General features: G+C 46.1%; 1 protein-coding gene across 2 annotated transcripts in view; it reads right to left on the bottom strand.

The window, feature by feature from the left end:
* LOC119180984 (uncharacterized) overlaps positions 1–14,371 on the bottom strand; it is a 204,611-nt gene that overhangs the window by 119,286 nt on the left and 70,954 nt on the right. For both annotated transcript variants that reach the window (XM_075885269.1, XM_037432141.2), the window contains one exon: positions 10,506–10,580. In XM_075885269.1, coding sequence (XP_075741384.1) covers positions 10,506–10,580 — 75 coding nt within the window. The remainder of the gene's footprint in view (positions 1–10,505; positions 10,581–14,371) is intronic.

Below are 14,371 nucleotides of genomic sequence, written 5' to 3'. Positions count from 1 at the left end.
GATGGCGGTTCAGGAGGGACGGCTTTAAGCTCTCCCATAGTAGAGTACCTAGTACTCTAAATCGTCACTCACTTTTTTTAAACACACTAAGTACTCGTACTCTAAATCGTTACCTACTTTTTCTAATCTCCCCCCCCCCCCCCCCACTAAGTACTCTGAATTGTTACCGACGTCTTCTAAACACACTAAGTACTTGAAATCGTTAACAATTTTTTCTATACACAGAATAATCTTGGTTCGGTACCTTACCGAACAGATTGAAACTCAGGGTGAAGATGCCTTCATCAGAAGGTGGCATACACGTTTTTTTTTTTTTTGAGTTCCGAATGGGAATATTGAATTCCCTTTACTGCCGTTTAAACTCGAAAAAAAAGAAGAAAAACAATTGCTTCTTGTCGCACGTAATATGTGAATCTGTTCCAACTCAGAGCTTTTTGCGTTTCTTTTCCGCTTTGTTTTCTTGAGTGATTGGTGATCTGTGAGAATATTGAAGTGCTGTGTGTTACATCCTGTCGGTGTTCTCTTCTTTGTACACGCCACTGAAGTGATTTTGTTACACCAGACCGTTGTACTCACCTGAAGCGTTGTTGCCAGTTTGCAACAAACTTCCCTGTCTTAAACACGGACATTAGTTGCGAACATTTCATGAGTTATAAGCACATGATGTAAGGCCTGCGGGACGGCTTTCTGCTCTCCCATATACTGGAGTACATCGTACTCTAAATCGTCAACAAATTTTTCTACACACAACTGCTGTTACTTGTAAGCAGTAAATTTCTCGGTGGGTGTGTAGCTTCCTCACGTATGCGCATGTGTGTTTGCATTATGCAATAACGTAAATTACCTGCATCGTAACATGTGTTGCACATATTTACTTGCATATTGACGAAGTAGTCCTGCGAAAATACGTTTGTTGTAAGTGAGCCCCAGTAGCATGTGCGTTGACTTCCCGTGGACTTGGAAATTTATGTAAAAATGTTTCATGCCCGCAGCGCTTAGACACTTGTATCTGTTCCTGTCCTTGCATATACACACAGTGGCGAAGCATGCTATGATGAAATAAACTTTTTTTCAAAATGCTTGTTCCTCTGAAATAGACCCTTCAAAGAAATTATCTCGCTTTCAATAAAGCGAGCTTGTCCATTCCGTCTTCTGTCGCTATGACGGGTGCCTCGCACACAGACCATTTGGAACAGCGAGACAGGCCAGTTTAATTACTCGGCTACATAAGGCGACCACCACGTGCTCCCGTCGTACGCTCCAAGATGTGTACCTTTTAAATTTTATGTGTACTATACTTTTCGAGCGCCATTGTTGAACGGTCATGCTCCGAATCCGTACGTTGCACTTACAGGCAACAATTGCGTGTTTATCGATTATTTTTCGACCATCCATGGCAGACCGGAACCGATCGGGAATGTTGCTGAGCTGGGTGGCAGCGCAACCCGCAGCATTATTTAACGTTGTCGGAACATAAAGACGTCACAAGGTCCTCTATGAATTTGCCTAAGAACGCCCTGACGCAAAAACCTCCTTTATCATCCTAGTAGATTGCTTTAGAACTCACCTCACCCTAAGCTCGCCCGCCTTCCCCTGACCACGAGGCTTTCCGTACGCAACGGGGTTTCGCAGTTCCCCCTTGATTGACCCACGCGAGTAGGTGAGGCCATCGCGTGACGTCACGGTGACATCACATATTATGACAACGTGTGCCACCATCAAGTGACGATTGCTTGCGTCACTCGCGTCGTCACCTTCACCTCCGTAGACGGCTACTTTATTGTCGCGTTTCACGAGGCAGGTAAAGCTTTCACCTCACCCCACACGTTGGTCTAGTCGCTAAGGCACTCGGTTGCTGACCCACAGGTCGCGGGATCGAGTTGTGGTCGCAGAAGCCAAATTTTCGATGGAGGCGAATATGATTGAAGCCAATGCGCTTCTTCATTCAGGTTTACGTGCTCGTGGTCAAAATTTCAGGGGTCCTCCCTAACGGCGTCTTTCGTAATCATAAGATGGTTTTGGAACATTACACACCAACAAGTATTATTAATTAAAGCTTTCACCTTAATAAAACAGGAAACCAAGACCATTGACTGCATTATCAGGGTCGCGATCCACCTATCTTTAAAGGGACACTGAACAAAATTTTTGACGCTAAGAATTTCAGTCAATTTGAAAGATTGGGAACTGAAAGCGATGGAGACAACCTTCATTCCAGGCAGAAATTACGGGAAGATAATGAAATTAATGCGTGCTTCTCAAATTGCCCCGTCTAGCAGCCGCGCTGTCTAGAAAAGGTGACGTTTCGTGACGTCACACATACCCGAAACGGGAAAGTCTACAATGCCAGCCGTCGCCTGCGCCTTTCGACTATCTCAACTTCCGATTCGGTTCCCGAAAGCGGTATGAACAGCAGCAGCAGCGAACAATGCTTCCGGCCGGGCCAACGCACCAGCGCTTTTGTGGGAGGGAAAGAGTGGGATGAAAGGAGATGTGGAGAAAAGGAAGAGTAGGACAATAACACGTGCACCCTGCATGCTCCTTGGTGAGTGTGACGTCACGGCTCGCTACAGCAACCGCCGCGCACTCACGATCCATCAAAAATACAAACAACTGTTCAAAACTCCTTTTATCAGAACAGTGGCATCCTTCGAGTCGATTGATTGATATGTGGGGTTTAACGTCCCAAAACCACTATATGATTATGAGAGACGCCGTAGTGGAGGGCTCCGGAAATTTAGACCACCTGGGGTTCTTTAACGTGCACCCAAATCTGAGCACACGGGCCTACAACATTTCCTCCTCCATCGGAAATGCAGCCGCCGCAGCCGGGATTCGAACCCGCGCCCTGCGGGTCAGCAGCCGAGTACCTTAGCCACTAGACCACCGCGGCGGGGCATCCTTCGAGTCGAATATCGAAGTTTCGTCCCTTTAACTCGCCAGCGTCCAACATGGGTCACCGACTCGCCAAATGGTCTAGAAGGACCGGTAGTCAGGCTTCACATCGAATTGATGATGCACTCGAAGACTAGAGAAAAAAAAGCGTCGTTATCTACTCGAGTATGACGCACGAGGGCACGTCATGCGGTCGCTGGACCCACGCGCACACCGCTGCCACATTAAGCACGCGCAAACGAGCTCTGACTCGCAGGAAGAGCAAACAAACCACGCCACTTAGTAAAACATCGCTGGAATCTGGACGAGCACCGGACCCAAGCTTTGTCAAGTGCGTGCGCGACTCTGTTGTGTGTGTGTGTACGCCCGTTCGAGACGGCGTTCCCGTCGCGTCTCCGATGCCACCCGTGAGAGCCGACCCCTGCACCTCCCAGGAGTCCAGGGAGATCGCTATCACCAGCCTCTAAACAGGCAGGCGGGTGGCGATCAGTCACTTCAGCCGAGGGCCTTCCTTCGGCACTCGCTCCTTCAGCCGAGGGGTTGTGCACTTCCTTCGGCACTCGCTTCTTCTACAGAAAGGCGCGGGGTGAAGACAGCCAACGATGGGGCGGCAGTAAATAAAAGAGCCAAGGGCAGGAGGAGGGTACCAGAAGGACGGAAGCGAAAAACGTGGGGAGGACAGCAACTTTGCATGTTAATCGGTCGCTTTAAGCGACTACGGTCGCGTGCTTCTCTAGCCGACGAACTAGCCGAGACGTCGTCATTTTTTCTATGCGCTGCTGAAGAGCGCGGGTCACTTTTCAGCCGGACCAGTTGCACCGTAATCATTATCATTCCTCTTTCGCTAGCGCGCGTAACGACCAGCCTCCCAGAGCACCCTGTAACTCTTTACTTTCACCTTTTGTTTTGTTTCCCTCTCTCTTTCTCTCTGTCTTCTCAGAAGCCGACTTTCCATTTCGATGGCCGGCGGAGCATCGTCCTGAAAACCCGAGCGGAGCAGGAACCATGCCGCAGGGTTATCTGTCGCGGCTCTCAACCTTCTCCAGAGTCTTACTGACACTATCTTCTTTCTTTCTTTCTTTCTTTCTTTCTTTCTTTCTTCCTTTCTTTCTTTCTTTCTTTCCTTCTTTCTTTCTTTCTTTCCTTCCTTCTTTCTCTCTTTCTTTCTTTCTTTCTTTCTTTCTTTCTTTCTTATTTACAGAGACTACTTCTTTACAGAGACTTCTTTCTTTCTTTCTTTCTTTCTTTCCTTCTTTCTCTCTTTCTTTCCTTCTTTCTTTCTTTCTTTCTTATTTACAGAGACTACTTCTTTACAGAGACTTCTTTCTTTATTTCTTTCTTTCTTTCTTTCTTTACAGAGACTATTTTTCACCTTTTCTCCTGCGTTGTTCCAAGTGCATTAAACTTTTCTTTCTTTACAGAGACTATTCTTCATCTGATGTTCTCCTGCGTTGGTCCAAGTGCATTAAACTGTCTACGCGTTGCAGCGCCAATTAAACGCTTTGCGTTATCCTGCTTTACTGTATGGGTATACATCCTGCCAACGGGGCAAGAATAATTCCCACGCTTACTGAACCTCTGCACGGAAGCTACAAGAAGCATTACTTTTTCTTTATGCCCTGTAGATCTGATTCACACACAGCATTCACAAGCGAAGACGAAATACACGCAGCGTCTAAACGTTGCAGCTATTATTACTGGCTATCTGAAGCGGTGTGTCGAGAGCTTTTTTGCTAGTTCGGATTTCACACATGACATCGCAAACACCCTTTTAGCCAGTTTAATGTGCGCGCTGTCACAAGGCGAGAAAGACTCTTATGTGTCCTGGCGTTATACGTATAGGAAACATGGTCATTGTTGAAGGTTAGCTTGATATCCAAACATTGCATGCTAATGTAACCTCTCAAGGGTAAACGTTAGACCACGTGGTTCAATTGTAAAAACACTGATGATAATCCCGACGGTATATTCAAAATCATCATCATCATCATCAGCCTGACTACGTCCACTGCAGGACAAAGGCTTCTCCCATGTTCCGCCAGTTAACCCGGTCCTGTGCTTGCTGCTGCCAATTTATACCCGCAAACTTCTTAATCTCACCTGCCCACCTAACCTTCTGTCTACCCCTAACCCACTTCCCTTCTCTGGGAATCCAGCTAGTTACCCTTAATGACCATCGCTTATCCTGTCTACACGCTACATGCCCGGCCCATGTCCAGTTCCTCTTCTTTATTTCAACTATGATATCCTTAACCCCGGTTTGTCCTCTAATCCATTCTGCTCTCTTCTTGTCTCTTAAGGTTACACCTACCATATTCGAAATCGGTGGTACTCAAATCGAGTCTTCCTTTGCTTTGCCTATACACTAAGTTTACGTACATTATTGTACACACACACACACACACACACACACACACACACACACACACACACACACACACACACACACACACATATATATATATATATATATATATATATATATATATATATATATATATATATACATACGCACGTGCACGCGATTACAACTGCCACATACGAGGACCCGTAGATCTACCAACGGGAGAAGATATTTTGCAGAGGTGTACGCACTGTCCTATGAACTAGACGAAGCGCACCGACAATGCATGATATGGCTCTTTCGAACATGATTTCGTGAAATGTTTCTCTCGTGTAACCGCAGGAATCAATCCTATCGAGCCAGTGGCAACTCGCATTCCCTCGACAACGTTCTCCACGCAGCGTTTATTTATTTTATTTTTTATCATGTAAGCGAAAAAAAAAAAGACAGATTGTAACAGGTATAATGCGCCTACGGCTCTTCCAGAAGCAATAGCTTTTAGCTATAGAGCGATTGTTTCCGTCATGCGATAGTCTCGAAATGGGAAACCGGAACACAAAAGAGTTTTGGTTTCGCCCTATAGGCAACGCGAGGCTCGAAACAATGTGAAATTAAAAAAAGGAAACCAAGACGCACGTTTGCGGAGGAGCTTTATTTTAGGCTCGAATTTCTTCGGCGGATCGTTTCGCCTTTCTGCAAGGAGTTTCAACGAAATACTTGCGCCTCAACGACGAAGACGGAGGAGAAATCGAAAATCACCGGGCTCCTTTGAAGTGCGCGGCTCCTCTCTTATATACCACCGAATACTGCGAAACCGAGAAAACCTTTGTGCACAACCGCACGAAGATTCGTGGAGGAATAGCTCAGGTGCATGTCTACGTGCATGCCTTGGGGGCGTGTTTCGAGGTAATGAGAAAGAGGCAGGTTTTTTTTTTTTTTTTCGATCGCAATCGTCGCAGAGTCTTTGCGTATTATGCAGATTACAATCCACATGAAGGACCATAAACGGAAAATGAGGAAACAGGTTTTTTTTTGGACTCGTTTTGTTGGTAAACACAGAACCAAAAAGATCAGATTAATATTAGACAGAGAGAATCATATGATACATTAATTGTTGCCTATTTATTGTATATTGTAGAAGCTACGACCTATATGAATATACACTTTTTTTTACTTCACGAATGCGCTTGCCTGCACTGCCCCATTCACCCAACTAATGGCGGCACTTGTTGAGCTTCAAGTGGAGAGGAGGTCAGTGTATCTGTTCGTCCCTCCGTGCATCTGTCTGTACGTCCGTCTATCCGTCTGGGCATCTATATGTCCGTCAGTTCGTTGGCATCATGGACTTAAGGACTTAGCTTCGTTCCATCATGAACATTCACTTCGTGCATCGGCAACCACTTTGTTTTTTTGTTTTTTTCACGCCTCTGCCACTTTTTTTTTTCACGTCTCTTTTTCACAAGGGAAGACACATAGACGACGTAGACTTGCCAATGACAGACTTCCCAGTCGAAAGCTTTTTGCACACAACGTCCCTTCACTCAACGCTTCACCTTCCCTTGAAAAGCCGATGGGCGCGCCATCTCTAGGCACGGCAAGTCACTGCATATCAGCAATAATCTGCTGCGATTCTCAAGTAGTGCAGCGTCATTTTGAGCCGAGCTATGGCGCAGCACTCAACACTGTCAAGTGAAAAATGAAAGTCAAGTCGAGGAGCGTTTGTGAATACGGGAGTCAGCTTCTCTCAGCTCTGGCTACGGAATAGTAGGTATCAAAAGCCTCTGATCCTGGCAGCGCAATCACCACAGTCTTGCTCTTAACAGCAGACGGCTCGCGACGAGACGGCGCTGACGGCAGCCTTGTCAGCGCTCGCGCCGTACGTAATATGCTGTGGCCGCGATTGGACTTTTCGGGAAATAATTACTACCGCGTGCTTCTCTACCCTTTCTAAGCTCCATGGAAAGTCAGGCTGGGTTTGTTGTGACGCTTGTACGTGTTCGCTGCGACGACGACGACAGCGACGAACAACAGCAACAACAACCACATTAACTATAGTATCTTCTCGGCGCCAACAGATTCCACTCTAAAGCAGCACATTCCTGCGTGTTCAATGGAACAAGCGGCAGATACCCAGTGTTTCCGCAGGGGGAAAAAAGAGAGAGAGAGAGAGGGAGAGACGCGTTTAGTGTAATTCTAAATCTTGCGCGGAAATGCAGCTCCGCTACAGTGAAACCTGAGGAAGTGCACAGCACGTGCACCCAGCCTGTCCCGTTCGCAGAGTAAACGCCAAGCCGTCGATGACGTCGATGTTTCAGGTAAGCATGTAGGGTTACCCTTGCAAGAGTAGAATCTTGTTAGCGAGATTAACGAAGTGTGCGACATGTGCGCTACTTTCTGCTGCAATTTATTAAATGCGAAGAATTTCTTAGCGAACTTCGGCGAGGCAGACCGTATCTGTCTAGTATCTATCTAGCCACCTACGACGTTTAGGTTTTCTAGCCGTTTGGATAATGGGATCTATACCAAAATCGGTACGGTATAACATGACTGTACGACGAACATAAGTGACTAATCATAACATGAAAATCATGAAGTATGTCGTGAATGTCATGATTTACATGCCAGGGTCTTGCTGCTCCTGCGGTAGTTTGGTTCACATGACATATCACAAAACTGGTATGGTATCACGTGAATGCATGGCGAACATAAGTGAGAAGCCCTCACGAGGATATCATGACATGCGCGTCATGTAAGAACATGACTGCATGCCACGCTCATGATGTGCTCATGGTCGTTTGGCTCGCTTCACATACGCCAAATTTGGTATTACGTGACGTACATGGGTGATGAAAGTATATGACTGGTGCAAACATAACCATGGCATGCGTGTCATGTTAGAACATGACTACATGCTACGCGCACGATGCACTCGCGGGCGGTTAGATAGCTTTATATATACCGAATTTGGTATTAAATGACGCGAACGGACGACGAAGGTAAATGACACGTCCAAACATGATAATCATGACATGCGTGTCATGTAAAACATGACTACATGTTACGCTCATTGTGCGCTCGCAGCCGTTTCACTATCTTCACATATACCGAATTTGGCGTTACAGTGACGCGAATAGACGACGACGATAAATGACACGTCCAAACATGATAGTCATGACAAGGAAGTCATACGGCATTATTTACGTCCGCCTCGTAACGTTGTGCAGGTTTTAATGTGACAATTCAACCTTCCTCATTCGTGCTTCGCATATCATCGATTTCCATTGTACGCAAGACCTACCATTTATGACCTCCTGTTTGCTACAGCAGTTAAGATACACGTATTTTGCGGGAGTCCCATAGGGTTGTTTCCCCCTTCAGGCGCAGCAGGGAAAGCGCCTGGGAAGCGCCCGTGGGAGCAGCAATCGCGCGCTTTGAAAACCGGTGGCGCCCTCTCTTGCGAGGCGCGGGTGTCAGCCGCGTGTGTCCACGGCCTCCGAGATTGCGGGCGCACGCCGCGCGCGCCTGCAATTTCCTAGGTTACGGTGTGTCTGAAGCGTATTTAATTATCACGATTACGTCTTGGTTGTTTCTTTTGATCGCAGGAAATTAGATATTGTTCGTTTATTTTAACCCGGTTTTGAACATGCTGGCCTTCTTTTTAAACCTGTACTGACCGAAACAAAAGGGAAAGGCTAGTTTGCTTGCATTGATATTGAAACAGCACAACGACGACGCGCAAAAAAACACTTGACAACACGAGCGCTCGTGTTGTTGAAATATTTTTTGTGTGTTTCATATTTGCGCTGTTCCAATGTGAACTGCATTGACGACTTGATTCTGAGCGTGGTCACGCCACGCGACATCTACGAATGGATGACCAGCTGGGCCGCAAAAGTGCTACGTTCGTAAAGGAATGACCAAACAAACACGTCGCTGCTCCATCGGCGCCACGCGCCTTCACGAGTCAACTTTTCCTTAGCCACACGTTTCTCGTACCAACCATTATATACGCCCCAAATACATCTATAAGAAACAGGCATACACAGTACCGCCGTGTTTTCCTCGCCTCGGTATACTCCGCCGCATCGCCTGCGCGCGTATACCTCTGAGAAAAGAAACAGCCGTCGCATTTCGCTCCGATAGAAATACGCCGCACAGACTCTTCCTAATGCGCGTGTAAGAGAAGTAATGACGAACGGAACCACAGGAATTTCTTCTCGGTTGCACACGCGCACCGCGTAAACATCCATAGGAGGGTTTCGTGCCGAAAGCCTGAAGACGAATCGCTGTCCTCGCACCATATTTCTTTCTTGCTTTCTGTCTATCTCTCTCTCTCTCACTTTGTTCATATCTTCGTTTCTCCATCTCCATTTCTTTTTTCTTCCTTTCTTCCCTTTCCTCTCTTTCTATTCTATATCTTTTCTTTTTTTCTCGTTCAGTCTCTCCCTCTTTCTTTCCTTCTTTCTTTCTCTTTACCGCTCTCTTTCTTTCTCGCCTAGCCAAGCGGCACGGCAAAACCGATGCGGACATCCTTCCGCGTCTGTCTCACCCGAGGCGCAAATCACGGCTTTGCGGCCTGACTCTGCAGTGTCTCCATGGATGGCATCGATGTGTATAGGAGACCGCAGGGGTATAATAGAATTGTCCGCAGGTTTCACTGCGGTGCGCAAGGAAAACAACCCCATCCTGCGCGCGCGTGTGTTCGCGTTCTTCGTGCGATCATTAGGCCCGATGTCCATTATACTGGTGGTCGACTTTTCTTAGCGCAGCGAAAAGAACGGAAAGTCATTGACCGAGGAATGGTTCGCTGCGGCTTCTTCGGAGAAACTGGGTTATGCCGAAGCATTGTCGTACTGGAAGGAAAGGAAAGGGGGAAAGACGGACGGCAAATAGTAAATAAAGGCGAATAAAGGTAAAGAGAAATAACTGGAATTCCGTGAATGTGCGAGATTGACTGTCACCGCCAGGTTCAACGAAGAATGATTTAGGAACGAAAAAAAAAATTCATTATCAATGAATACGTCGGTTCTAAACAGTTACGCAAGACTTGGATAAAGTTTTAGACTGACTAAAGAAACGAAAACGTGCACGATGCAGTGTTTGTCCACTTCTCAATGTGCCCGTTTGATGCCATTCTAATAATTTCACCAACTTGCCTAGTAAAGCCTGCTTTGGACCAACCGACCGACCGACCAACTAAATAACTAACTATCCAAACAACAAACTCACTAATATTTAAATGAAATGCAAGCGAGCAAACGCTTACCTTTCCATCGGTGGTGCATATTTTCACGCCCGTCAGCGTCACCAGGATAAGCACAGTCCTTTTTGAAGGGGAAGCCTGGAGAAAAGAAAAAAAAGATCGCAATGAGTGTAATCAATTTGAATCCGCGATATAACGCGCAAGGGAACCGCTACCACGTTAATTCTGCACGTTTTGCCCTAGCAAGGGGGAACAAATATTCCCAAAGCAACCCTAATCCTAGAGTCAGGTCTCTAATATGTGGCAATCGCACTTGATAGTTTGTGTGCTCTGGTGGATTCACTGTGTTTCGCACTCTGAGGAAGCGGAGGCCACGTAAAAAGAAGCGTGTGGTTGAGGTAAGCTCAACCAGCTGCCGCAACAATCCCCACGGCTGGCGTGAAAGGGACCGGCGCACGCTACATCACGACTGACTGTAAATAAACTTACATACTGTGAGAAAGAAACAAGAGACAACGGCTGTTCACTGGACTGGCTGTTCTTATGATGATGATGACGATGATGATGATTATGATGATGATAATGCCTCTACCATGGCTCATACACACTCGGGAAGATGGCCATATGAATTTTTGAGACATTTCAAGTGATAAATATTCATAACAAAAAAAAAACGAAATAAACGTACCTAAAACATAAAAGCTATACACTTGTTCTTATATCAGTCTTTAACTTGAATAGAAATAGGCGGTGGCGAGAGAGAATGGACTCTCTCTTGTGCTTAAGCTAATCGACCGTAACGACAGCCGCAGCATACGACGGATGATGCAGTGGCATGAGACGCGAGCATGCGCAGTGGGAAGTGACGCCGGATTTTCGAGTAGGTACGACTATATAATGATCCGCATTAAAAAAAATTGCCCGCAGCTTCCCTCGGGGGAACACTGAGGAGTATGCGGATCATATAATTGGTTAACGGGGTGTTAAAGTGCGACTTACTTGGGTCGATGGCTAAATTGGTTAACGTGGTTGTGAAATGGGGTGTTAAATTGCGACTTACTTGGGTCGATGGCTAAATTGGTTAACGTGGTTGTAGGAGGGGGTGTTAAATGAGTGAACACGTACACACGTGTACGAAAGGGCGGCGCTGGTCGAAGGGACGTCGATCATTGTGTTTGTGGATTCGTTGGAATTCATTTCACCGCGACCTTGGACGTCGACGCGCCGTACAAACCAACCGACGAGCGGCAACTGAGCGAGCGAGCGCCGACCTTGAGTATATATACAGCACGACGGCGCATGCACTGTCAGCTGTTGAATGTTCTCGAAGCGCGACGCCACATGCGCGTCCACTGGAGAATCAGGAGAATTGTAGATGTCGAACGCGGTGTGTAGAGGAGGAAGGGTGCACAGATGGTGGAGGAGTGAAGCGCGCGCGGTGTGTAGAGGAGGAAGGGATGCACAGATGGTGGAAGAGTGGGCGACGGCGCGACGGCGCATGCGCGCGCGTCAGCTGTCGAATGTTCGAGAAGCGGTGCGGACGGCGCGGACGGCGCACTACAAGGCGCGAGTATAAGATGCTCCGCATCTAAAAGAACTACTAAAATTTCTATGTTTAAAAGAAGGGTTGAACGATTTCGCGTACTTCGTACCCAACTATTGGAGTACCGTCCCGAACTTGTTTAGAAAAAGATTTATTGCCACAAACGTCAATAACACTCAACAGAACATTTCCTTCTTGCACATACTCTAACAATGATAACAAAACAGACATCATTAAAATGAACTTACAAAACACACCGCCTGCGTGGAATTGGTACGTTTAGAGAAGAGTAAACTACGGCATTTCGTTGATTTAAAAGGTAATCCCATACTGAAGAGCCCCCGCACATTCTCTACTGTGGTCGCGGAGCTCTTCAGCGTGCTTAACATTCTAAGAGCGACCAAACTTAATACGACATCAAACGACAATGATCATCAAAGTTGATTCACATCTTTTAACCTAGGATCGCGAAAGCAAATCATTAGGTGCTTATAAATTGTTCACTGGGGTTGCTAGATCGCAATAGATACTCGATTCTGCAATGAAGAAGTTGGACCAGGAGTCTGGTTGGACAACGCCTCCTTGATTTAAATGCCAGTGTAAGCGCACACTGCCCCGCCACGGTGGTCTATTGGCTAAGGTACTCGGCTGCTGACCCGCAGGTCGCGGGATCAAATCCCGGCTGTGGCGGCTACATTTCCGATGGAGGCGGAAATGTTGTAGGCCCGTGTGCTCAGATTTGGGTGCACGTTAAAGAACCCCAGGTGGTCGAAATTTCCGGAGCCCTCCACTACGGCGTCTCGCATAATCATATGGCGGTTTTGGGACGTTAAACTCCACATATCAATCAATCAACGTTTCGATCTGCTTGCCATTCTTTGCGCGGCCTTCCAATTTGTTGATATCACGTTAATTGCTTCGGCTTTGCGTCAAAGCTGTGACTTTTTTCCATCTACGACACACCGCAAACCCCAACCATAACAGTATATTCAATCAATCAATCAATCAATCAATCAATCAATCAATCAATCAATCAATAATAATTCAGTTAATCAATCATTGATTTATTCTACCCTGAAACAACTATGAGGTCTCAGTGCAGGCGCACGAAAAAATAAAACAATTCAAATAATAATAATAATAATAATAATAATAATAATAATAATAATAATAATAATAATAATAATAATAATAATAATAATAATAATAATAATAATAATAATAATAACTGGTCACAAACCTGGGGTCCTTTCATGCTTGGTATCGCCGACGGCGTCTATGAATGTTCCGAGACAATGAAAGCCTCGTTTAAATTAGCGTTTCCGTGAGCGGCCGTGTGATGATGAGTTTCACGGTTAGAGTGGCAAAAGAGCATGTCCGATTCGCGTCAATAAGTAAAAAGCGCACTTCAGTAAGTACGCGGACGGACCTCCTCTATATTGCCTCTACCGAAACGACACCCTGCCGGCCTTGACTCGACCCCGCGTCTTTCAGGTCAGCACTTGCTGAAAAAAATTGTGGTGCCGGCATGCTCTCGCAGCAGATACCCTCACATATATATAGCGATGGCTGAAGTCGTGACTGTTTCGTTTCTTGCTTTTTGTCTTTTCATCCTTCTCTGTACATAATAAATCACGTGACGCGCGGCACGTCACGCGAACGTCACCAGTCACACGGGAACTCCATTTGCACGGCGACCAGAACGAGACCCCCTCAACTGAAATCCGTCAGGCAATGTGGCATCTGTCAAACGTAGGCATATACTATGTGTATACCGGTCAAATTGCGTTGTCTAGTAAGTTCCGTGCAGCGTGGCGAAGTCGGAGTCTTTTCGTCAGGCATCTGCAGAGAAACAAAATTAATAAAACGAAGCACGTGCCTTTATAGAAAGAGGAAAAGAATGCTTCTCGACAAAAATTCGCGATGCGACAAACAGTAAGCAGCGTATGCGATAATGGTGGCGGCGTGATAGAAATATGCACTTATGGAACGCTACTTTTCGGCGGTCATGAAATGCAGTGGACATCGATCAAGGCAGCAATTGAGTTACAGTCGATGTAATTGAATTTCAGTTTGTACGCATGCAATGCTGCTGTTTCTCTCTTTTTTAATTATTGATGTTGTTGTTGCTGACATGATCTCGTTGTTGCATATAACGATAACAATACAGATGGTATTGTTGTTGTTGTTGTTGTTGTTGTTGACAATGATGATGATGATGATAATGATGCTGCTGCTGATGATGATGATGTTTGCAGCGCCCTCCACTATACGGCGTTACTAATATCTCCAGTACCGCTTTGGAGCATTCAATCTCCGCGAATCATTCATTTAATCGATCAGACAACCTTATTCAATTCAAATCAAATTTCTTTGCTTGCAAAAC

The sequence above is a fragment of the Rhipicephalus microplus genome, unplaced genomic scaffold (assembly GCF_043290135.1).
Source record: "Rhipicephalus microplus isolate Deutch F79 unplaced genomic scaffold, USDA_Rmic scaffold_107, whole genome shotgun sequence".
Classification (NCBI taxonomy): Eukaryota; Metazoa; Arthropoda; class Arachnida; order Ixodida; family Ixodidae; genus Rhipicephalus; species Rhipicephalus microplus.
Note: the sequence above shows the minus strand (reverse complement) of the source record. Positions and strands in the feature narration are given on the sequence as shown.